The sequence below is a fragment of the Coloeus monedula genome (assembly GCF_965178545.1).
Source record: "Coloeus monedula genome assembly, chromosome: 4".
Taxonomy (NCBI): Eukaryota; Metazoa; Chordata; class Aves; order Passeriformes; family Corvidae; genus Coloeus; species Coloeus monedula.
This window is the reverse complement of record NC_138784.1, coordinates 15,138,714-15,164,479: the sequence shown is the minus strand read 5'-3', so window position 1 is coordinate 15,164,479 and position 25,766 is coordinate 15,138,714. Positions and strand designations below refer to the sequence as shown.

General features: G+C 40.8%; 1 protein-coding gene across 2 annotated transcripts in view; it reads right to left on the bottom strand.

The window, feature by feature from the left end:
• ITPR2 (inositol 1,4,5-trisphosphate receptor type 2) overlaps window positions 1-25,766 on the bottom strand; it is a gene marked incomplete at its 3' end in the record, with an annotated part of 242,672 nt that overhangs the window by 187,533 nt on the left and 29,373 nt on the right. Inside the window, exons 3-10 of one of the 2 annotated variants that reach the window (XM_082280065.1) lie at window positions 18,611-18,726; window positions 18,065-18,169; window positions 17,425-17,511; window positions 16,581-16,739; window positions 12,566-12,664; window positions 11,575-11,658; window positions 10,577-10,723; window positions 9,249-9,344 (exon numbers count right to left, since the gene is read on the bottom strand). In XM_082280065.1, coding sequence (XP_082136191.1) covers window positions 9,249-9,344; window positions 10,577-10,723; window positions 11,575-11,658; window positions 12,566-12,664; window positions 16,581-16,739; window positions 17,425-17,511; window positions 18,065-18,169; window positions 18,611-18,726 — 893 coding nt within the window. The remainder of the gene's footprint in view (window positions 1-9,248; window positions 9,345-10,576; window positions 10,724-11,574; window positions 11,659-12,565; window positions 12,665-16,580; window positions 16,740-17,424; window positions 17,512-18,064; window positions 18,170-18,610; window positions 18,727-25,766) is intronic. The other variant, XM_082280066.1, reaches the window with a different exon arrangement.

Sequence of the window (25,766 nt, the reverse complement as noted above, 5' to 3'; positions counted from 1 at the left end):
TCTCAGCACTCCAAGATCTATTGCTTTTTCTGATTTCTGTAAGATCACCTCCACGTTCTTCAATAAACCTCCCAAACAAAAGAAGCCTTGAAAAGAACAACATTAATATTTTTATCTCACTACTAACGAAATCAAGTAAAATTTTCTTCAGGTGTTTAGAAAATAAGAATGGTATGCTAAAATAGGCCTCAATAAAGCTCAACAAGTTTTCAAGCTTTTTTGTGTCATTGGATGTCTTGAAGTTGCAATTTACTGAATTGTAGCTGAAATACAGCACTGAATATTCCTGCAAAATGCCACTGGAAGGTGCATGCAGCCAATATGCACCAAGAACATGACACATTGCAGACAAGGACAGTGATGGGAAAGCCACTACCACCACACAAGGTCATATTTTTAAAGACTAAAACTGTTGACAATTTTGGATTTTAGAGATAGATTTGCAACTACAGAGAAGACAATGCCTTCTTTCAAATCTAAATTTAAATAGCCTTTACTCGCTCTCTTCTGCAAGAAGCCAAATTCCCAACTCATGATCTACACAGGATATCTGAAGAAAGGGTCAAGGGTGAGTGCTGCAGGTGGCCCTCCTGAGCTTAAAAATTGGTGTCTCTTGAACAGATTTCAGGCTCAGCCTTCATACACAGTGGTATGTGGAAAGATGAGATGTCTGAATGCATACATATATCAACATCCTCATCCTGTGGGAGCAACAAAAGGCCCCCAGCAGAGAGTATGTGTGACAAACTCATAACAGAAGTCAGATTTTACACATGGAAAACTGAGGTATAGACAAAGTCTTTAATTATTTCTGGTTAAAACTACTTTGAAGGGCAAGGAAGCTCATTCCTGAATTTTCACCTTGTGACTTTACAAAATCTGTGAAGTTGCATAGCAGGAAGACAACTTTCATCTCTATGTGTTTGCGTGTTACTTCTGGTATCTGGTGCTCAGAGAATGCAAGTGCCCTGCTAATCCTGAGAGGGATTCCACTACATTAAGCACCAGAAGTTCCAGGCTCTGTCATCTCTACTCATTAAAGCTACTCAAAGTTGTATCTTCAAGTTTTCAAACCCCACGAGTCCACAGTGAATAATTTCCTGGGGTTCTACCATTGTGCAGAACATCATCTCACGGGTTATTCTTGGCTCTAATTTTACTTTTGCATCTTTTCATAGCTAGATATCCTTTACAATCCAACGAGTTTGAAATTCCACATTTCTACTGAATGTTATTTTCTTGGAGGAATGCATGGAAAGCACCCAAACAGGCTATTTTTGGACACCCAATTAAGAAGGAGAGAGAGGAGTTTGGGGAAACAAACACCCATGCTGATTTTAATCAAATTTTGTTGACTAGGTAAAGGATATTTAAAGCATCTTGTCAGGGGAAGAATTAGATTGCCAAATTTCAGCTAAATGAGCATTTTAATGACTTGGTTAAAACCTGCATTTATGAAGGAAACTCTGACAGACAAAGAATAAAAGGCTCTAATTCAACACAAGCCAACAGTCCCCATTTCATTTGATAACCAGCCTGTTAACACACAGCCTGTTACCCAGCCAACAAGGGCAAGGGTTTTGGGGAAGAAAAGCCAGGACAAAAGAAAAATAATCCACTTTTCAAATCTTTCATCTTCATTAGGCTTTCTTTGTTCTTTGTTAATGTCAGACTGATTAGCTTTCGATAAATCCAAAGGACTTTTGCACAATTTCAAAGACTTCCAGTGGCATTCAAAGGACTTTTGCCATCTTATTAACTTGCCAGAGAAAGACAGGCTACGACTCTACCTCGATAAACTCCGTTCAACCCTGCCTCGGCATCAGCACAGAGCTCCTGATAATCATCATCCAAGGAAAGTTTAAAAATCTCAAAAGGCCTTTTCTTTCAGGATTATATTTTCCTCATGAGCCATGTCTTAGCAGATCAGACAAGTTTCTAGAGAGCACTGGCAAAGCTGAACCTTTTTGTCTGCTTCGGGCCCCCCTGCTAGTCAAAAACAGGAATGAGAAGCAGCTCCAACACCTTCCTGTCCTGACTTTTCATCCTCATTACCAGAAGAAAGATCATCTTGGTGGCATTTCCAGCTGCTGTGTAAGCAATGGCAGGCCAGCATTTTGGCATGCCTAAATCAGCGTAGATTTAAAGGTCTCACACCAGCAGCATAAGCAGGAGTAGCTCCATGTTAGGAGTGGTAACGGGGAAACTCCATTGCTTCTACTGGAATCAAGGGCAGAGAACCTGAAACCAGTGCTCAGCCCCACTCACCCATATCCCATTCTGCAGAGGAAGTCAAGAGAAGGAAAAAGGTCGAAGAGATCCTTTAGTGTCACTTGGATGCTGGACCATAACCTTAGTCTGAACTTCAGCAGCTCTGTGTCAACCTGTGCTATATAAAAAAAGCATCCTCATCTCTTCAAGAAAGATGTTCTAAATATTGATATCCCATATGCCTTTCAATGGTCCTCACAGGAGTAACTAGGGATGATTGAATTAGACATGACTGATGTTTCTACTGTTAAAAAAAAAAAAACAAAAAACCAAAAAACAGAAAACAAAAAACACAGGTGCACAAAACCCCAAAACCAATAAGAAACAAAGGAGGGGAACCTTGGAAAATTCCATCAAGCATCATAAATAAAGAGGCACAAATACAAATGAATAAAAGCTTCTCAAGCGATCCTGAAAAAATAAACAAAAAAAAAATGCACTTAAGAATAAACCACGTGTCTACATTTGCTGTTTTGGAAGACATCAAAATGTAAGATGTGTTTTTAATAACAGAAGTAGGCCTTGTAATGACTAAATGACAATAAATACTGCATTAATGTCTTTGTACTTCCTTACTCCCAAAGCCTCTATATGTACAAACATAGCCCAAATGCAGCCAACTTTGGGCAGGACTGAAAAAGCTGAACACTCTCACAGGTCACGACTGCAAATTAGTTGGCTTGGGGAAAAAACTTTCCTCTGAGATCCAGATTTATGAAGGTATTTGCACAGACAGATTCCACCAAAGTCAAGACAAGTCAGGTCAAGAAAAGTAGCTGCATTCTCAAGACTCTTAAAAACTTTGGAGAAATCTAGCTCTGGGTTTTGCTAAATGGACATATTCTAGATCTGTCACTTTAAAAAGCCACATCCAAGTCTGCAGAACAGGTCAGGCTGGCTCTGTAAATCAGTAATCCATCCTTCTCCTCTGGATTCCCTCTGGATCTCTTCCATCTCTTCATGCATAGTTGTAAATTATCCTTCACTCCTTACAGAGCTTTAAAACAAACCCACACTCCTATGAGGCAGTGAAAAACAGAAATAAGGCTTACAGTGCTGAGTTCACCCTGTCACCTTTTTCTTATGAGAGCCTTTAAGCAGCAAGCCAGATAGAAATTAATCAGAGTGCTGTGTTTAATGAAGCAACACTGTGAAAAAACAGCCCAAAAGGAAGATTTTGAAACAATCTCCAGGTGTGGAGGTCCCTCAGTACCAAGGAATGAAATACATGAGATGTGTGAAGGCCTTGGTGGATGCTGCCATCTCCTGGCATCTTCTCCAGCTTACAAACTGTTCCTGAGCAAAAGGTCCTCACATCTCAGTTAAACAAGGCCATTTTTTTTTAAATTTTATTTTATTTTATTTTATTTTATTTTATTTGTTACTTGCCACACTCTTCTGAAGGCAGAAGGAACCACAGAGAGTTTAACAGTGTTCTCCCTCTTTGCATGACCAGGGCATGAGCAAGTCCTTCTGCAAAGGTTTGTTTCCATGTCACCCAAAAAAGAAAATAAAATTACACTGGCAAACAGTGGTTCCATTGTTGCTTCCTAAATAAAAAACATCTCTGTCAGTAGTCCAATTTCCAACAAGTGGACAGCAAAAGGCCTAAATTATGGACTTCAAATAATCAATCTCAGATGCCTTAATAAAACATCCTATGCAGGACTCTATTTTCCAGCAGTTTAAGAAGTGGAAGATAAGTCCATAGAACTACAGAGACAGTTTCTTCAGGGCTCCAGGAGTTTAATCCTGGTTTATAGCCTCAAGTTTAGGAACTGATTTCTCTTTTACATTTCTTTTATCTTAGCTAATGCTGAGGATACTGTTACCCATACAATTATGTAATCTTTCTTAAAGTCTCATTAAATGCTTTGTTTTCTATTCTTGTGGGATTCTTGGGACAATCTTTACTATTCAGAAGGCAGGAGAGGATTATTTTCGCTCAATATTAACTTGAGCATGTACTCAGCTATCTTCACCATGATCCAAATCAAGAGATTATTACAACAGGCTTAAATTTACTATGAAGGGTATGGCCCTGGCCATTTGCATAAATGCATATCATAACAACATAATAATATAACAATATAATATATATTGTTATAACATACCATGACAATATAACGTGGCAGGCTAATATTTTTAATCACAGAATCATAGAATGGTTTGGGTTGGAAGGGACCTTAAAGTTCCTCTAGTTCCAACCCCCCTGCCACGGACTGTAAAAGCAAACTTTAAGAGCAATTCTCAATTTCAAGTGAATGATGTCCATAAGCTTCTCTGAAAAGAAAGGGGCAGCTCGGGGCAATTTTGACAGGAAAGTAGAGTGAGGTAATATGGGAAGAAATTATTCAAGAAAGATAAGAGAAATATGAGTAACTTCTATTGGCCATTGATCCAAGAGTTCTCAGCAAGTGGTTTACACCACAGCATGGTGAAAATCAGCTGACAGTCCTGCAAGGCTTCAGCAGTTCTTGCTAACCCACCCCAAACACTCGTGCTCTGGTGCCTTAGGCTCAGTGACCCTGTTCCAGCACAGACTATTCCCTCTTCCCCGTGCCCTGGAGTCCATGCCAACACCACCTCAGGGACAGCACCCTGGGTCACAGGGCTGCAATCCAATAGGAAAAAGGATATTTCTGAAGCCTGTGCTGCCACTGCAGTGCTCCACCACTGAACTACAGCCTTGGCCAGTTGGACTGGACTTCCTGTTCAGTTAATATCCACTAATTGTCATTTCATCTCATGCGTAAGTAACCCTATGCTCAGCCCAGCTGAAATCAATCCTTCCCACCTTCAAACGAAACTCCACTGAGTATTTAGTGCTAAAATAATCCTAAAGCTGGAAGGATGTTTCATGTGGGATTTTAAGAACAGACTTTAGAAACAAAACTCTGATCAGAGTTGATCCATTTTATAGCTTAAACCCTGCCCTTTCACTCTTACAGAGAGAGGAAGGAGAACTCTATAAGAAAGCCAGAGAATTTTTCCACAGCAGTAATTGTTTATGGCCATAATTCTGGAAAAGCACAGAATGTGAACATTCAAGCTGCCATTTTACCTGCCTTATCCTAATTCATTTAGTTTAGTAGAGCTAATTTGGTGTTAAAGACCTCACCAGATTTACTGCCATATTTTGGCCAATGACTCTAGTAACTCTAATCTATTCAGCTAAGAAAAACAGAATTATCACAGACTTTTCCTTGCAAATTCTGCACTGTGAATATGTACGTGCTCACAAGGTTTCACAAGCAACATACTGTGGCTTATCTATTGTCTACTGCAATATCTGAGACCAACATGTGATTTGATACATGCATATATATATATTTTGTAATTATTTTAGCCACACCTGAGAAGTTGAATATGAAATGACAGACTCATCCTGCATATCTTGTGTGGGCACATGTATCTGTTTAACAGCCTCATACAACAAGTGTTAATAGTTTCAGTATGAATTGCCCAGTTTAGAAATCACAGAACTGGAGCTGCTACACATGTGGAGAACAATATTAAGAGTGCATGTTTTGGTTCAGCACAATTGATAAGCTGATAGTCAGTTCAAAGAGACTTTTATCTTGGCAATTTAGAATATTGAAAAGGTTATGTATGTTCATGAGAAAGGCACAGCTGTGTGGTCCCAAACTGCAGCATCTGCAAGGCTGTTCAAGCAAGCTGCAGCTCACTCCCACACACACTCAGATAGCTTTGGGTGCCTTCTACATGTGCTACATGCACTGTAAAGGCTTTTGGGAAAATCTTTGTTACTTTGAAACATCCAATTTTCACCTAACCTTGCAGCATCTCTTTATAAATTTAAAGCTTCGAAATAACTTGGGTCATTTTGCTGTAACCAGGGCTATAAAAAGGATCTTCTGCAGAACTTTTTCTAAAAGACTGCTGATTCTGTGAAGATGAGAATAAAACTCTGTTCTGAGAATGAAACTCAGCAGCCTGGATCTTAGCTGATGGCTTAGTGCCTAAATCTCCTGCTGAAGATCTGGTTCAGCTCTTTTGGGTACAAACAAGCCCTTATGACACTAACAGCAGAACTCCCTCTGTCTCCAAAGAAGACAATTTCTCTTTACAATTTTTCAGCTGAGTATTTGCTTCCACTTCTTTGGGAATGTCTAAGCCTGTGGCTTAAGATTTCCTAATGTCAGACATTGTTACCAACTACCCAGATATCCAATGTCCCAAATCTTATCACCAAACATCAAATCCTTTCTTCAGCATTAAGAAATTGTGTGAGAGCACACAGACATCTGAGTGACCCAGGATGTGCAGAGCAGCAGAGGAATGGCAATGCAGATTTGTGGAATCACTGAGTGGCTCCCACTGTGACTCCTTCAGCAGTGGGTCTCTCAGGGTGGCTCACCTTCAGCCCAAAGTCTGGGAGAAGGATCTAGGCTGGTTTAAGGTATTAGTAGGTCTTAAAGAACTTCAAAGCATAGTAATTAAAATTAGGCTAAATAATGCCAAGTGCAAAGAGGATTAAAGGAAATACTACTACTTGAGATTTTGTCAAAAGTCAGAGATATCAGAGGTCTTTGAAAGGCAACAAAAGTTGGACAACTGATTGTACTTCTAAGGAACATGGAATTTAGGATTTATACATCCTGACTTCATCCTCTCAAGTTTATAACAATTAGATTTACAAGTACTCACCTAGGGGTTTTTTTTCTGAACAACTGTATTGCCTCACTTTCTTTTTTTAATTAATTCACTTACTGTAGTATTGAAACACCTTTATCAGCTTTAAATTCCTTAATTCTCTGAGGCAAGTATCTTCAATTTTCTTAGTCCCCAGATCATCCCCTGGCCTTAACAAGCTGCAGGGGCATCCCTTCACAACGTGGCTCAGTAGTGACCCACCAAATCCCAAACCAGACTGACCAGTTACATCTGGCACAGGAAGACTCCAAGAAAAAGAGAAGGCACAGGCCGCTCACACAAGGTACAAGAGGAGAAGAGGGAGGCACCGAGGTGAAGGACAATTCTGCTCCTTGTCTGAGACTTGAGCCATGCAAGACTCCACTGCAGAAGCCTCCATGGCACACATCAAGTTGATTTAAGGGAGGATGAAGTAAAAAAAAGACAGTTATAAACAGTGATGAATCCTGATTTACAACAGCTCGAACTGCAACAGAAATTGCATCATTAGCCAACAACAGAATGCTTTAAAGATTTGTGAATTTTCTTCTCGTGTTTGTACTTATTATTCCACTCTAGATATCTTTATCACGGAGGCTTAAACAAAATCAGGTCATGGCAATGTGTGACGCTGCTGGTAATCCATACCATGAGTAATCTCCCTGTGCTGCCAGAGCACAGATAAGTGCTCAGTAGGCTTTGCCCAATTGATTTAAAGTTAGGTCACGCACACAAGGTGTCTGCCTGCCTGTTCATAAATCTTTGACATGTCTGGCTGGCTGGTGTGTTGTGCCTGACATATGAACTGTGCAAAATACAGTTCACAGGGTTTTATTACAGCAGTACCTTTAATATCTCTACCACAGGTATTTTACACCTCATAGACAGTGTCACTAATGCAGCTCTCCAGTAAGTAATGCAGCTCTCCAGTCCCAGCATATCACCTCTGTTCAACCCAAAAGCTCTTCCAGCTCTCATTCCACTGTTGCCAATTATATTCTCCATATTACAAGTCTGCCTGATGGGGATTTCCTTTCCAGAGGTAGAAAGGACCTAAGCTCAGGTTTAACATCAGTGCAGCATGGCACATCTTCACCTGAAGATTTTTCACCTAGAAATCCCCCAGACAGATCAATGGTGGGAGAAGGAAGCCCATCAGTGTGCTCAATCCCTTTCCTGACTCTCCATCAGCTTAGCTAGTAAAATCTTCCTACTGGGAGCATCTCTCACTGTAAGCAGAAAGGAAAATACTCCCACTCTTAGGTGGGAGTACTGGTTACCTCTTGAAAATTAGTTATCATTAGCAGTCCACTGTTTATGTTTTGATAGTGGCCTTGACATAATTAGAAATAAATGAAGGTTTGATAGCTCCTGTTTGTTCTTCCTCTGAATTCAATGCAGGCTGTGACACAAGCTGGAAAATGAAAGCAGCACCCTGGGAATACTAAGGAGTTGTCTGGATACAGAAGTCACACTGCTGTAAATCTAACTCAACCCAGTCAGAGCAAATCTCTTTTCAGGGGTTGCCTCACATACAGTGATTTATAACTTTCTTCTTGCAGTAAATTTTTGCACTCATACTTCAAAGCATAAGTCAAAAGAAGCAATTCTAACTAAATCAGTGGGAAAAAACCCTACTTTTGACTCCATTGATAAAACTTGGACACAGACCTGTGTTAACATGGATTAGATGTGACTCAAGAAGTTCACAGCTTCTTGCAACCATTAAAACATCCAAGGCTGTACCATTTAATACACTTGGTATTATCCGCTGTATGCAGCTTGTCAAGAGCCATATTTTATTTTTAAGGAGTCTTAAAAGATAGTAAGCTGCTCTTTCGGGGAGTCACAATACTCTTTTGTCTTAACACAAAGTACCAGACAAACCAGTAACCAGACAAGCTGCAAGATCTTCCTTCTCCTCTGGGACCTTCTGTTCCATCAAAAGGGGCAAAGACTTCCTCAGCTCTTTTTTTTATTCAAATTTTAGACAAAAGGCAAGAATGCAACAGCAGAACCCTGCAGACTATGTAATCACAATGAACTCACATGACACCAATACACAGTCACAATACCACTCCAAAAATCAAGGGCAAACAGAAGCAGAGAGATAAATGAACCCAAAGGGTTTTCAGTGTAAACGCAGTGGATATTTAACAGTGGTGTTTGCCCTGCAATCCCTGGGTGCAATATGACCCAGCAGGGGCCCAGTGTGGGATCCTTCTGGAGATCTACACTGCAGACCCACACATCACAGCAGTTCTGAACCAGCAGGACTTGGTTAGGCAGCACACAAATACTTGTTCAGTTGGCATTCTTACCTCTGCAGCCAAGTAGTTTCCAGTTGCCAAATGCTTAAATCTAAACAAGCTATTCCACTGTCCTGCCCCTCCCCGGCAAGGGTCATGGTGGACAACCTAAAAGAAGAATTTAGATTTTAATCATGCTCCTCAAGATCATACTTCAGATCACTGACATTTCCTGCACCTCACTCCAAATAAAAATATGCAAACTACACCATTACAGCCTGCCAAAGAGAGGAATTCTGTGCTTACACAAAGCTCACCATAGATAACAACTACTTACATTTACTTTTTGCTAAGTGCCAGGAAATACTCCTTCTATTATTTTCCATGCCTTCATTAATCTATTCCCTGCAAACATGATGAGCCAAATTTTGCTTTTTAGTGACATGGTGTGAATCTGCAGCTCAAGAAAGTAAGGAGAGCTGTTCTACACTACTAGGCACTTCTTAAAAGCAAAATTCAAACCATCTTACATTATTTTACCAATTATACCAGCTCTATTTTTGACAATACTAGGGGTTTCTGAAAATTTTTCATTCAAGTGATATATCCTCATATCATCTAAAATACCCCAGGTTATTTTTTTTATCCCTTGACTGAGCTGTAGGTCACTTGCTTTCTTCAAATCTAGCAGTGTCTGTCTCTTCTAAGGAGGAATCTCCAACAACTACAAGTGCAATACACTCTATTCCAGACAATCCCTACCCAGATAAAAATCAACCATTTTTCTGAAGAGTCTGTTCTAAATGCAGAAAGTTTGTTCATCACACAAGAACTGTTGCGTATAGGAGTTACATTATTGTAATAGCAAGGATTTGAGACCTACCAATTTCCAATGTTTCTCAGTCAAACAAAAATATGTTTGCTAGTTCTCTTCTCAAAATCACCCCCCATTCACGACACCACCTTTATTCAGGTTAACTTTAAACAAATGTTGATGTGCTGTATGATGCTTGGGAGATTTCCTGTAAGCCATGGATTTCCATATTCTATACTGCACATGAAGTGAAACGTAAACATGCAAAAGTCAGGATAGATCAGTGTCCTTTGATTGGCTTTGATAAAATCACACCATTTACGTCAAGTCTGAATTTGAAATTCGACTCTTCCTCATTTTAGTGCAGGTAAATTTAGTAAGAAAGCCTCCTCTCTCCACACACACAGAGCAATAAAGCAGCTCTCCAGGGTTCATCCTACACAAACCACTTCATGAAATAATAATAGTTACAGGGAGGTGTGTGATGATATCAGGAGCCTACGAATGACTCATGTTGTGGTGAAGATTTTTTACTGAACCCTTGCCTTCAGGTCCTAAAATATTTATAAAAAGAAGAAAAAAGTACCTCTATTTCCCACAGTGCTTTAGAACTTGTTGCAGACGTGGCTGACTGACGTAAAGTAGTGCGGAGGAAAATGTGTTGTTTCTTCTCATATTCATCACAGGTCAGAAACTTCTCTTGCTCTGCATGAAACAGCCTCACAACATCTCCCTAAAGAATTATGAAAAAGAAGCACTGTTAAGTGGTAGGCAAAGCCACCAGACTCATTTTCCATTTGTAACAGCTCCAGTGATGCCAGCAGAGATGATGGGAAGAAAACGCTTCTGAGTTTCCTGTTGCTGGAGCAGGTACCAAGTGAAGAGCATTCAGTCTGCAAATCAAATGGGATAATTCATCCCTGTAGGAGACTCATGGCCTTTTGGGAAAGCAGAACTTGTTTCATAGCATCACAATGAACAGCAGGCACCAATTAACCTAAAGGTGATTTTTAATTCTAGTTAACTTTACTAACTTGATTTTTTTTCATTTATAATCCCTCTTATTATTTAGGGAAAGTGAAGAGATTTATCTAACATTATATTATCTCATCTCTTCTACTCTGCAATCAACATCAACACCCCTCTCTATTTCTTTGGCTGGAATAATTTTGGTTTCTTCCTGCCTCTCCCCAACACTTGAAACACTATCCCTAAATGGGTCTACACAAATATACCATTTTCCCTTTCAAATTCTTCCTCAAGAAGTGCTGGTACCTTGATACTTACTGAAAAATAGCCAGTTGATAATGATTTATTAAGGTACATGTGAGGACAAATTAAACTTATAAAATGAAAATGTAAATTATCTCAGAGATTAATCTACAGCCATGAAACTGTGCAATACCTCAGCATGTAAAGCTACATTGTCTTATTACAGCTATTGTCATCTATAAGCCTGTAATACCACTTTGAACATCTCCATAAAGTCTTTCTTTCTTCTTTTATTCACCAGGTAATATTTCCCTACAGTCAAATATAGTAAGACTTTTTGGATTCAGAAAACAATTTAAAAATCATACTTACTCCTTTCAGTACATCATCTCGGTAACTACTGAATTTCATGAACAAAGTTATTTTCCAGCTTGTGTTACAGTTGACAGCATTTACCTTTAGAAAACAAAACCAACAAAACGACAAAAAAAAAAACAACTATAGTATTAGGGGATGTTACTTTATTTTTGAGACATTCCAGTCTTCTGAAGAACCACACCACATCTAGGATGGCAGGGGACATGGCTTAGCTACATATCTGTACAGTTTCTAACACGGGTCCTGAAGCTCTCAAGTGTTAATGACGGTGATATTGGAGAAGACTGAGTGGGCAAAATGCTGCTCTGTTTGCTGACAGCTCACCAAGAACACCCTAAAGGGATGCTGAACGAGTACTTACTCTCACACCAGTCTGAGTTTGAGATACTCAAGCAAACCTCACAGAGTTTTCAGTGCCAGGCATCACTGCACTGAGAATATTTCATCTTGGGTTTTTGAGGCTAAGCTGGAACCGGTGTTTAATGCTGGCTTTGAGCTCATGGTGGGTTCTGGTTACCAGTAAAGAACAACATATCACAGAATCACAGAACAGCCTGGGTTGGAAGGGGTGTTAAAGATCACCCAGTGCCACCCCCTGCCATGGGCAGGGACACCTTCCACTATCCCAGCTTGCTCAGAGCCCTGTCCAGCCTGGCTTTGGACACTGCCAGGGATGGGGCAGCCACAGCTCCTCTGGGCAACCTGTGCCAGGGCCTCCCCACCCTCACAGGGAACAATTTCTTCCTCATATCCAATCTAAACCTGCTCTCTGTCAGTGTGAAGCCATTGCCCCTTGTCCTGTCACTCCAGGGCCTTGTCAAGAGTCTCTCTCCATCTTTCCTGTGGGCTCCCTTCAGGCACTGCAAGGCCACAATGAGATCACCCCAAAACCTTCTCTTCTCCAAGCTGAACAATCCCAATTCTCTCAGCCTTTCTATAACACATCTCAGATCAGCAGTTACCCCTCCTGCCCCCCTGAACTCACCTCTTTGCAGCCAGGGTTATCTAGAAGCTCAATGTTGCTGGCATGCAGAGGCTGTCCTGCATTGACTGGCATGAGAACAACTTTATCTCCCACCACAACCTGGAAGTCAGAAATAAAATGTCGTTTAGACCTATGTAGTTATCCAATAAAATGAAGTAATGTAGCATATTTAGAAAATGACTCAAATGCATGCTTTGAAAATGGCACTCAGTGAATTTATTTGCAGACAATTCACACAGCAGCTCTGTTCACCTACAATCACTTGGGTTCAAGATTTCCCTCTAATGAATCCTCACATTCCCAATAAGCATGTCCTCTGGTTCAGCAGAAACTCCACACCATGAAATAGATATGAATCAACGAATTCCAGGAGCAGCTCAGTTCATCTGAAAGTTACATTAAGTTCTCTTTATCCCAGAGAAAGCTTAGAAAGTAATCACGAGCCCCCAGCTCTGGGGACCATCTGCTGGCAAATGTCCTGACAGGCTCAGGAGTTCTGTGATTCAGACTGCTTGACTGCAATCTAGAAAGGAACAGAAATCACTGGAAATTCAGAGAGAGGTGAACACACTCCATCCCCTCTACTGTTGCTCCCTAAATGGTGTTTGAGCTCAGCACAGGCAGCAGGTACATCAGCTGAGAGACCTTCTCTCTACAAGAGGAATTCCTGGCTTGCTCCCTGCAAGCAAATTCCTATGCCCTTGCAATTCTTTGCAATATACAAAACAATACACAAAATTTTTTTTAACCTAAAAACTGCTCGAGACATGCATATGGAGAATTCAATTCATGCCTTGAAGAGGTAAAAAAAAAATAATAAAAAAATATCAATCCACATAGATTGGCTGGCACTGGGTCCTGATTTGCTTACATCGTTCACAGCAATTTTAAGCACACAAAGACACAAAGACAAGTGGCTATATGTGATTTTTTTACTATATGAAATGCTGCACAAGCCATGCTTTCTTTTGGAAGACAAATAAACAAAAACACTTTCTGCATTGATCAGCACATTTCCTATGAAAAAGCTGAGCCAAATTCAGCCTTGTGCAACTTCAATGCAGGTGAATTTGGCCTACTCATCGCAGAGGTGAAAAGGAAGGTTTGCCTGTTCTTTACCAACACAGCTAAAATAAACAGTAGCATAAGACAGCATCACCATGCTCAGATCACTCACAGAAATCCTACTTGATCCAAGTCAGGGGAACAAGTTCACTGACAGAACCAAAATAATGACAAGATGCCTGTAAGACATATTTCTTATGCAATACATTCCTGCATGCCATGCTTCACACAGACATTACTTACAGCCTGTTTTAAGAAGTTATGACCAGACAACTCATTAACCAAAATACCACCAGGTTTGCATCCTGCAAAGTGGAATCAGGACTTCAAAATTGTTGCATGTACACCAGGACTATCACAACTTAATTAGCAAGAGAGCACATCATTAAGCATCATATTTAAAAAGGAAAAAAACCCACTAACATGGCAGATAACTGCAATGCAATCCAAAGAGCACCAATCCTGCTATCAGGGCATATTTTGATGTTCAGCCCATCTGGAACCAGCTCTAGCCTTAATCAGTCCTATCTTCCATTGAAGAGCAGCTTCAAAATAACAAAGACTTAATAAAAGTCTGCAGAAAATATTGCAGTTACGCCAATTACTGTAAATTTTCAGTCATATTATTTCATTACTGTCATTGATTTGCAAAATTAATCAGTTGCTAATGAAGCTAAGCTAACCTTTCTTTCAGAAAACTAAGTTCTAAAATATTTCACAAGGCTAAAAAACTGTGATCACTTACCAGAAGAGTCACACACATGACTTCCTGTATCAGATTCCCAGATTCCTTTCCTTTTAGGACATATGGCATATTTAGCTCTACCTTGTCTGCATTACCTGACACAGTAGCAGCCATCCAAGCAATAATTCAATACTCACTTCTATTGTTTAAAAGACTTTATAAAACATGTTTTCTTAGGGAATTTCCTCATTATAGCACAGAAATATAGTTTAAAAAAAACAACAACAAAGTTTCTCAGCAGAGTAAGGACCTGATATACCAAGCCAGCTCCATGAATTGAAAGGTTTCCATGTCTAGGAGTAACTGAAAGGGAAGGAGTGGGTACAAGGCTGGAGTGTCTCTCAATCTGTGAGAGGAAAATGAGGATTTCCCCCATCACTTGCTACTCCTGTCCTCTGTGAAACAGTTGCCTGGTATGTGTATCTGTTAAAGAGGTAGAAATGTACAAAAGCACTTATGAGAAAGCTACCAGAGGACTAATGTTTATCGCTGGAAATTTGCAAAGAAAATTGTCAAATCCGTTTTGGCCTAGTAAAAACAAGAAACAACTTCCCTTTGTAAATTCCCTCTGTAAATTACAATGGCAAGTTGCCAGCTCTGATAAATTACAATGGCAAGTTCCCAGCTCTGAAAGGCAACCTGGTAACAGAAAATGAGCAGCAGGCCGTTCCAAAGGAACTTAATCCACTGAGTTAGGAATAAACCTAGGCCAGTTTGCCACAGGGCCCTCATGGCTCAGAGGTTGTCAGATAAATCCCCACAGGGAATGGACTACGAAAGGGGTCTGTGGAATGAGGTGTTACAGCCATCACTGCAATGATCTGCAATCTTTTTAGATCAGCAAATCTGCTTCCAAACCCTTATGTGCAGACAACAGTGGAAAATGGAATCAAAATCTCTCTAGTACTGAGGATGACTTTGAAGGCCTAGGATCGTTCTGCTGCTCTCAGCTGTAAGGGCTCACAGTGGCTTTGCAGGTGACAGGCAGGAATCCCAGGTCCTCCCTCTGGAGAGCATGACACGTATGTATTTTCCAGGCATGAGAAATTAAAAGATGCTGAACTGATGTTATTCAAAGAAATTAAGCCAAAACAATAAGTCACCCTTTTTTCTCTCCAAAGAAGGAAAATAAATACCAGGCTAATGTTTGAGCCACGTTTGTTTACCCTAGCTGAAAAGCCATGCAGAGGCCCCCCTGAGGGCTATATTTGCTGTATTTCTCTGCAACAGGCTTTGGGAAAAAGGAGGATTTTCACATAGCCTTTTGATCACTACGTGGAGCAGGGAAAGACTGTGACTTTAGGGATATTTGACCAGGAGCTGGGAATGCAATCTTTCTCCTCTCCACAACAGATTGCAAAAGGATTTGCAAGCAACCACACTCATCATCCTGGAGAGTATCCCAAGAGCTGGGTAACCACAAAATTAATGAGAGAAAATACATGAAAAGAGAGGCATTCCCTTCTACAATCCTGAGAAGGCTTTCACTGATTATGCACAGGGGAAAGCAGCCAAACATTCCCAGCCAGGTCTACAATATAAAACCACACAAGTTCATCATCGTGTGGCCTTCCCAGAGGCAGATCTGAATTCTCCACAGCGGGCACTTAACCAAGCCACAGAACGAAGAAGGGAGTTGTGATCTCACGGCACAGCTCTCAGATCTGCAGCAAAGAGCTCTCCTGTGCATTCTTCCTCTCATCAATATGCAAGACTCCTGCTGAAACCTACCCAGAAAAAACTTTCCAGACTATCCAACTCAGCTCCAATCATAGATACTATTTTCACATCAGGAGGGAATACAGATTTAAGGAAACCCAATGTATTTCCTAGAGACATTCTCTACTGACCTCTTGAAAAAAATGTTGCCCACACAATTAAAAAAAAACTAAAACCTTTTAAAAAAATAGACTCTAGCATAAACTATGATTTCTTGTCAGCTTTGTAAATCTGCACACAACAGGTAGACTTAGCAAAGATGCCCCAACAAAGAGGCTCAGTTGAATGTGGCGACACATCAGATTCCAGACCATACAATTTAGTAACACTTTCTAGTTACATTTGAAAGGTAATAGTCCCAATCACTCTTCTAATTTCTTCTTTCCTGAACTTAATTCATTGTGAAATAGGCCTGCAGCAAAAAAATTATGTGTCCTGGAAATCTTCTGCCTCCTCCTTCTTAACACATTCAGTAGTTCTACTTACATTGTCCCCTTCACTCCTCAGTTTCCAGAATGGCTGGATATAAAACCAGGAGCCCTCATTCCCTGCAGCATCCAGGGACACCCGCATGGCGTTCTTCTCTAGCAGAGCTGGCAATCTCTTGTTGACTGTGAGGTACTTGTTGCTTTTTATGTGTAGTAGCTGGGGACAAAGAACAATTTCAAAAAAATTAGTCCAGCTTTCAGTTGCTTTTTCTCCCTCCAGTCAAAAGAGGAGGCACAGGCTTTCACCCTGCAGAGATTGTCTATAATAAATAGAAATACAAAATGAAACTAGAAGGCAGTTATCAAAGTATGCTACTGTTTAGGAAAACAGATGCTCTATCTCAGATTGAGAGAAATGTGTCAGGGATCAATTTTACAGCAGGGCAAGGGTCCATTGAAGTGTTCCCTTCAGGAATTACATCCATTACAGAAAAGTTGTACTGCACTTAAGAATTTAGCTCCTGTCTCATTTATATGTCATGAAATACAGATTACTTCAGTGATTTAAAAGGAGCTGCACAGCACTTCTATAGAATGGTTTTGAAATAAGTCTTGAAAATAAAAGACACATATTTATGTTCAGATTCTAAACTGCAGCACCAAGAAATACACATAGAATTTTTATTATGACATATTACTTAAACAGGAATATGCAGCACTTCTGGTAGGCTTTGAAACAGACAGAAAAGCACAATATTGTAAACTTTACCAAGTTCTGTTTACCTGACCCTTGACAATCCAGATTACAGCAGGTAGTTAGTTTCATTTTCACTGTAACCTTGAAATGAAACAACTGTTTCCTTTCCAACACTGAGAAGGCAAATGGATTTCAATAGGTTTACCTGGATGACGTTGCTGTATTTTACAATTTCGCCCAACAGCTTTCTGTTCTCACTTTCATTCTGCTTTTGTTCCAGTTCTGCTGCATGCTGCAAGAGAATGATTATTTCTTTAAACTATACGAAAGAAGTACCTGAAACACACAGTGCTTTTAAATCCTGCAACCTACAAGCGTTCCTGTACTGAAAATATTAGCACCCAAATCCTGACGCTGATTCTGATTTTTTTATTACCCAAAACAGAGACTCTGTCACAATTTATGGATCATACCTGAGATGGATGCTATTTTAAAAATTTTCAAGCCCAAAAAGTAATTCCAGGTGCTTTATTTCATCCTGGAGAGGATAAAAAAGGGCCTATGATTAGCTTCTCACTGTCACCACTCCTTTTACTTGTTGGGGTTTAATTGTATATAAACACATGGACTTTATAACAAAACAAAAACAGTAGGTCACACATGGCAACATCAAGATTAAACACAATAGTCTGGGTCAAACACAGATGCAGAGCAAACTCTCAGCTCCTAGCACTAATTGCTGCGTAACTCTGGCTACACACCATGTGCCTTTCCTGCTGTTTTTAACTGGAAGCATTGGTGGCCTCTCCACTGCCCACAAAACTGTCATCCAGGTTTGACAGGACCTTGCTTTCTCTTAGTTTCATGAATTCAGTTATACCATCAGGCCAGCTGTTTTTCAGAGACGGAGGAGTTGCTCCATACACACTGTATTTGAAGCAAAATACAGTCTGCAAAAGGGTTCACAAAAGAATCACCTAGACTAAAGGCAAGGACAAACACAATTCTGAGGAATTTCCTGGCTAAAGCATTGAGGACATCTCTTTGTCCACTCTTCTACCTAATTCCTGGTAAGAATTTCCAGCATTATTTAAACTAGGGCTCTGTCCTGATTTTAAAAACTCCATTTTTACTTCATAAAACTTCTGAAAGCACTATCTTGCTTACAGCAAAGGCAATACCCCCAGCCCAAAGCGAGATAAACACCAGACCAGGGGCTATAAATGCCAGTCAGGAGGTAGGAGAGCTAAGGAGAATTATAGAGTTGCTATGGTGGCATAATAATACCCATCACAGTGGTTCCCAAGGCACTTGTTATTATTCTTTCTGGTGCTATTGTAATTCTACAGCCTGCAGATTGAGATAAGATTACAAATACAGATGTCTCTTACTTGAAGTTTCTTCAGCAGTGCTGCTTCAGTATGGTTTCCTTGTTTGGCTTGCTTGGCTTTCCAGTACTGCTTCTGGGCTGAATATCTGTTCATAGGACACACCTTGAAAAGGCAGTCTGGGGAAAGATTGAAAGAAATACTCCTAAGTCATGTTGAACGATATTTCCTTCATTTGTAAGTATGCTTTGGTTAGGTCTTCTTGTCCAGGAATGTCCAGATATCAGTGTTTAAACACAGCCACCAAGTCAGCTTGGTGGCAGTGATACCACAAACAAGGTGGCACAACATTAGAGTTGAACCTAAAGTCTTTAAAGCCCCACACATTCCCACTTTGTGCAGCCTCTGCAAGAGCCCCAGGCTGTGATCCCGCCATACCTGCCTGCTGCTTTATTAGCACCCCAACAGCACAGATGCACTGTTTGAAGGCATGTGAAACCTTGGAAGAACGGTCCTGCTATCTGTATGCCACACACCTGGCTTGGCCAACTCCTCCTGGCACTGCTGAATCCAAGGATAGCAGGGGCATTCAGCTGCCAGCTAGCCAGCAGGTTCACACAGAGTTTGGGTCTCCACGTGCCTTCACTGAGTTGTTTCTACTGTTGGGGTTTTTTAATCAAAGTGACACAAGCTGAACATCACCACTGTCCAACAGACCAGGAAAAAAGCAGGTGAGGAGAGAGGAGCCACCTGAGCAGGGTGGCTGTGCAAATGAGAGAAGAGGACGAGAAGGAGGAGGAGAAGAAGGAGGAGACTGCAGCCAATGCTGAGTTGCTGAGTAAGAAATGAGGAGCAGCAAAGCAAAGAGAATCTCAACACACCAACCCTCATCCCATCCCCACCACCTCTCCATGTGGAGAGAGGGGGCTGCAGATCAAGAAAAGGGAGAGATGTCTGGAATGAAGCCAAAGGGTACTTCCCTAAATGTTTGTCCAATTACTCATCTTTATTTTCCAATACCGTAATCAATAATTGAAAGTTAATGTTAATTGGCAAGAAACTGAATTTTGTGAAATTCCCTGACTCAAGAGGTTTTGGTTGGTTTTTTTTTTTGTCCAGTGGCAGTCCTATAAACTGGAAACAGAGGCTTGTGATTCATCCAAAGCCAATTAATTTTAGAATTATAAACAACACCTAGTCTTGCACGGTCACAATCATCAGCTGCTCTGAAAGCAGCAAGACTTGACAGACATTTCACATAGCAAATGTTGGTAATTGTTCTTTCACACGCCATGTGTATTAACAGGCAAGAAGAGGGAAGAGTTCTGCTGTGGGAGTTGTAGGACACCCAGGACTGCCTGGGTGTTGTAGGGTGAAACTCTTCCCCAACATGGGCTGCAGTCTGTGGATGTCAAAGGAAGGTTTGTCCCAAACTACGAGCCCTCCAGATTTCACTGACACAGATGGCCAAGCCCTGGCTGAGGACTGACCCAGCCCTTATTCAAGCAGCAAAGCTTGTTCATACAAAACTGCCCCAGTGGCAGAACTTTCCTTGGCACTAACCCAAAGTGCTCACGGATTTGCCCCTTCCTCGCAGCCCTGAGGTGCTGTTCCAAGGAAAAAGTCCTACAAATCCTTATCAAAGCAAACCCAGCGACTCTGCAAAGGTGTTTGCTTTCATTTCACATTTATAATGGGAATTATATCACACAACCTAGAATACATAATTCCCACATAATTTTTGCAATATCCTGGAAACTAAGAAGGTGAAAAAAAAAAACCACCCCAAAGTGCTGTGTACCATTAACTCAAATTGTATATTATAGGATATTTTACCTGAAGTATCAGGATTTCGGCTCATAAGACAAACAGTCTGCTAGTATTTTCTGTCACAATCTATAATTAACATGCCTTCTCAGAAGGCTTCATGAAACATTTATTTCTCTGAAGTAACAATACATTCTTTTTATAGGACCAGTCTTCATTTCTGTTACTCCCCACATATCCTGCTACTTTGAGTAAACACAGTGCTTCCCATCCTCCTGCGGAGTCTCAGAGCACGATGCTACCACTCTGCAGAGGACCTTTTTCAAACCACTATTACTTCAGTTATATTTCCCTCAATTTATAGACTTTTAAAAAAATCATATTATTTGTTCCCAGACAAGGTTTTTTCCTATTTTATTTTACTTTTTAGGATTCCAGATACATTGAAACCAGGTCATGTCATAGTTTTTCGTTAGGTTTTTTTTTTCCCATTTATTTTATTAGAGTAACAAATGTAAATGTAACAAATGTAAATTCAACCTTCATGATCCTAAACATTGTGAGGGGGTGGAACAGTGCCTGCCCTAGAGATGCTACAGTTCAAATAAACAGGAAAAAAACAGAAACTGAGGCATAAGATTATAAAGCAAATTTCCACCACACAGCAGATCAAAAAGGCATTCCCTCCTGGAGGTCAGTCTAGCAACCCATTCACGAGACAGAACGTCTCTTCTGACTTCTCCAGACATTCCCAGATAGTCCTTGTTCCCAATCCATTACTTTATGAAGTTTTACATAAATGCTTCTCCTCCTGAGGACTAATTAAGGAGGCAATATCAAAGGTAAGCAAATAGCACCTTCACTCAGGAAGTCTGAAAAGGAAAATAACTCCTATTATGCCCTTTAAATGTTTCTTGATATTGGATAAAGATGGTTTAGAACAATATTTGTCAGATGCTTTCTCTCCCTGCCCTCTCTTGGGGTTTAAGTGTTAGAAATTCAACTCTGGGCCATCATGGAAGATTTCTTTGGTCTACAGAACTAGAGAAATTATCACATTGCTTTACTAAAACCAGAGAAATGGGTGAGTGGAAGTGACAGGGCTATAAAATCACAGTGTGTACAAATCTATTTGTTTTGGAAAAAAAAATAGACAGGTAAAAAAGAACTAATGTGAAAATGAAAAGGGAAAAATGTGAGGGAGCAAGGAGTGGGGCAATGAAGAGTCCTAGGCAGGACAACAAAAAAAGCTATCAGGAGTCCAAGAAGCAAATTAAAGCAATTATGGAACTGAGAGAAACAAGAAGAAAATAAAAGGATAAACCAAAATTATGTAGAAGGCAAGTAAAAAGAAAAATGGCAGATGGAAGAGGAAAGTGTGGGAGAAGGAAAGGAGAGAGTGCAGAGGAAGGTAATGGAAGGGAAAGAAGACGAACAATATCAGACAAACCTTAGATCAGACTAAAACCTTTAAGGCAAAGGGAGGATATTTAGGAATTCAAGCATCACTTTCACTGAGAAGCCTCAAGAAAAGAAAGGAATACAAGTTAAAAGTAAGGAAGTTTAGACCAGTTTAGGTCATTTTACATTTAAAATAGGAGAGAGATTCATGCTCCTTTTCCAGAGTTGCTAAATCTGACCAACAAGCAGGTCTTATCTGTGCTGTTGTACAGCTTGGAAGCTAAAGTGTTTCCTGCTGGAGATAGGAGCATCAAGCTGAAGTGTGTTCAGGGTCACAGACTAAGGAAACCTGCAGTTCTGTGGCTCATGATGCAACTTTTCTTCAGAGGTGCACAACTCCTGGCACACACTGTTCTTCCCAATCTCTGTGAACCCAGCCCTGCAGCACAGCAACCATTTCCACCACAACACTCAGTGCCTTGGATCTCACCAGCTTCAACTGGAATTAAGACAAGATGCACCTGGTTTGAACTGGAATTAAGACAAGATGCACCTGGTTTGATCAGTCCCTTCAATTCAACTGCAATACAGTAAAAGAGTAGTGGGGTTTTTTCACCAGGCTGCAGGAAACACGTGTGGGACCAAATTCTGCCCTCCTCTGCACTGATGCAAATCTGGATGTGCACCCTGGTGGACACAGAGCCACACCAGGTTCATCCCAGTGTGACTGGGGGAGGAATGGGGAACACAGCTTCTTCATATGGACACAAAATGAGAAGCAACCACATCTTTCTTCACTTAACAACACTCCGTGCTGCAGGACGTTCTGAAACAACGAAAATAGCAACCACCCACTCAAAAAAAAAAAGAAAGTAAACACGTAACAAAACCGAAACTGCTATTTTGAGCCTCTTTACTCAGGCTTCCAGTTCAGGCCAACAGCTCAATACCTTAATTTGATCTCTGAGTGAACCCTGTAGGGGAGATACAAGCAGTTCAGAAACACAGTCTTTCTTTTTGTCCCTCCCACTGGGGAAAGGGTTGATAAAATATTGCCAAAAAAGAGCAGACACAGTCCTCTGTGATATTAATTTTCAGAGTCAGTCCTTGAAATCTAAACATCTTGTTAGAAACATGTTTTTCTCATACTTCTTTGACTCCCAGGTCATGCTCTAACCTCAAATCAACGCCAGTTCAGCTATCAGTGATAAAAACATTGTAAACCATACAGACAGCAGTTCCTATTACTGAAGAGGCCCTGCTCATCCTGCTCTTGGATGCTATTTTCAGTTGCTTATGTCTAATCATTCAATTAATCATTCATGCCTAAGTCTTCCTTTCATGTCAAGAACCTACTTAAAGCAGCTTTTTTTTGGTTTGTTAACTTTGCTGCTTTAACTGAAAGCTATTTCCCAGAAGATTCTTGGGGAGAAAAATATGGATTTTGCTTACACTTCTTGGTTATAAAAACAACATTTAGCAGCTCTTTTGCCTCAAGACTCTGAACCGAGCTAAGAAATTTAGCAAAGTATGGCAGAGATGTGCTTTTGGCTGCCCTCATGGTAGAGGTACCTCCGTGGTACAAGGCACTAAACATCAACTAGACAGCAAGTTTCTGCTGGGCTCTCAGCAAAGCTCCTGCTGTTCCCACACTTGGAATTTGACTTGAAGGAGACAACATCCAAATGATGGATTTATCTTTCCTGCAGCTATCTTCCTGAACACACATTGATTATGGATACTTGAAGGAGCAGGAAAATGATATTCGATGCAGCCCCTAACACTATAGCCATGATGTTATAGAAGGGTGGGTTGCATAAATTAATGTGACAAAACTTACTTTTCACTAATTTAGTTTCTCCTACAGCTGTTAGAGATCTTATAGCACCTTTCAGTACCTAAAGGGGACTTACAAGAAAGCTGGATGGAAAACGACTTTTTAAAAGGGCCTGGAGTGACAGGAAAAGGGGCAATGGCTTCACACTGACAGAGAGCAGGTTTAGATTGGATAGCAGGAAGAAATTGTTCCCTGTGAGGGTGGGGAGGCCCTGGCACAGGTTGCCCAGAGAAGCTGTGGCTGCCCCATCCCTGGCAGTGTCCAAGGACAGGTTGGACAGGGCTCTGAGCAACCTGGGATAGTGGAAGGGGACTGGAATGAGGTGGGCTTTAAGGTCCCTTCCAATCCAAATCATTCTGTGCTGCAGCTCATCCAAATTTGCATGCCACCACCATGGCAGCAGTCCCAAAATTAAGTCAGCTATGGGTGCACTATAAAGTAGAGAGAGCTAAGGAGTGACTGCAAGAAAGGCTGCCAAGGGAGCTAAGAGGCAGCAGGGAGGAGGAGGAGAGTAGCTACTAAAAAGTTTTGGGGCGGGGATGGAGAGGGAGAAGAGGGAATCCCCTAAAAGAGGAGGATCTGAGTTAGAGGAAAGGAAAGGAAAGGTTTGATGCTGTGGAGAAGAGGGAGCAGAGGCAACTGGAGATAAAGGGATGTGTTAAGCAAGCAAAAGACAGAGGTTACAAGAAGGGACAGAGCCAAAACTGTCCGCAACTAATGGAAACCATTCCCCTATGGAAGCTGGGATGTAGCTCAGGATACAGCCCTTGCTTTCCGCAGCAGCAGAAAACAGCTGTGCATTTGTCAGTGTCCCAGCCCCCTCTGACATCTGCTCCACATGTGCTGCCACCTCTGATGGCAAACCATTAGTGCTGGGAGTTCATTCAGCTTCCACCCTGCATCTAAGTGCCCAAATCATCAACACAGAAACCGACCAACTTTTTCTTTCTTTGCCTTTTGAAGTTAGAAATGAACAACACAGAGATGCAAGAAAAGAACTCTAATGTACTGAGGTTATAAAATCAGGCCCTCAAACACTAGACAGTGAAAAAATTATGGTTGTCTTTTTAAGATCCTTAATTGTAGGCATTTGGGTGTACTCTGCAGTTACCCTACCACAAATCTTTCCCAGTGACCTTGGTCTCATCTAGAAACCGGGATATGCTCAACTTTAGAAACACTTCGGGGTAGCCCAGTGACAGAAATATTGTCAGACAGACAGACATCCCCACCTGAAATTCTATGCAACCTGGAAACTGTGAATTACACATGTACTTGCAGGCAGTGAGAGGGTGAAACCACAGTCAAGTAGCCTGAAAGCCACACTGGATGCTACCCCCAGCTCTGCTTTAAAGCTATGCAGTCACACAAGTGACTGAAATTTATTACTGTTAGTTTCTAAGTGTGCACCCTCACTTTCTCGGTTTCCAGTATCTGCCAGTGTGCTGAATGCTCACAGCTGGAACTGGAACCAACTGCTGATGTTTCCTGAATATATAATGGAAAAAAGTCTAGAATTCTCTGGGAAAGCAGAACTTCACTCTCCCAATGTTTTAAATGCTTTATTTTTTGCAATAGTAACGTATACATAAACACTGGAAATAAAATACTAAGATTAAGCACAACGGTGCAACCCCTCAAAATCATAGAATGGTTTGGGTTGGAAGAGGCCTTAAAGATCATTGAAAATAGATACAAACAGCCATGAAACACATTTCCCTTGCCCTAAATCAGGCAAGTGATACTCTCTTTGTCTCAGAACCAGTGTGAATCCAAGCCTTTTTAAGCCAAAAGAGGCCTGGATCAGGCTAGTAAGGCTCTGCTCTGGCACAGTTAGGAGTACTTTTTAGCACTCAAGAAGTAAAAACTACATGTCAGTGCACTGTTATTTTTTTCCAATAAGCAAAACAGCAGAATTATCCAAATCTAGAAGGTCAATTTGAAAAAAATCAGATACAGTTTTAAGCAAAAGCAAAACAAAAAGCTGACAAAATATTTAGGGGTACTCCTTAAAAAGGTACCTCACCTTGAAAAAAAAAATAAACAATGCATCAACTCAAGTAGCTTTGGACCTCACAAGTTTCTTTCCCATCTACAGTAAGAGCAGGGCTGGAGCAAAGAGTTTGTCACACGGCAGGGGATCAGTGTTCAATGTACAGAACAGAGCAAGCAACTCTTGGACCACAGGAAAATCAGGCCTTTTCTCCATACTTT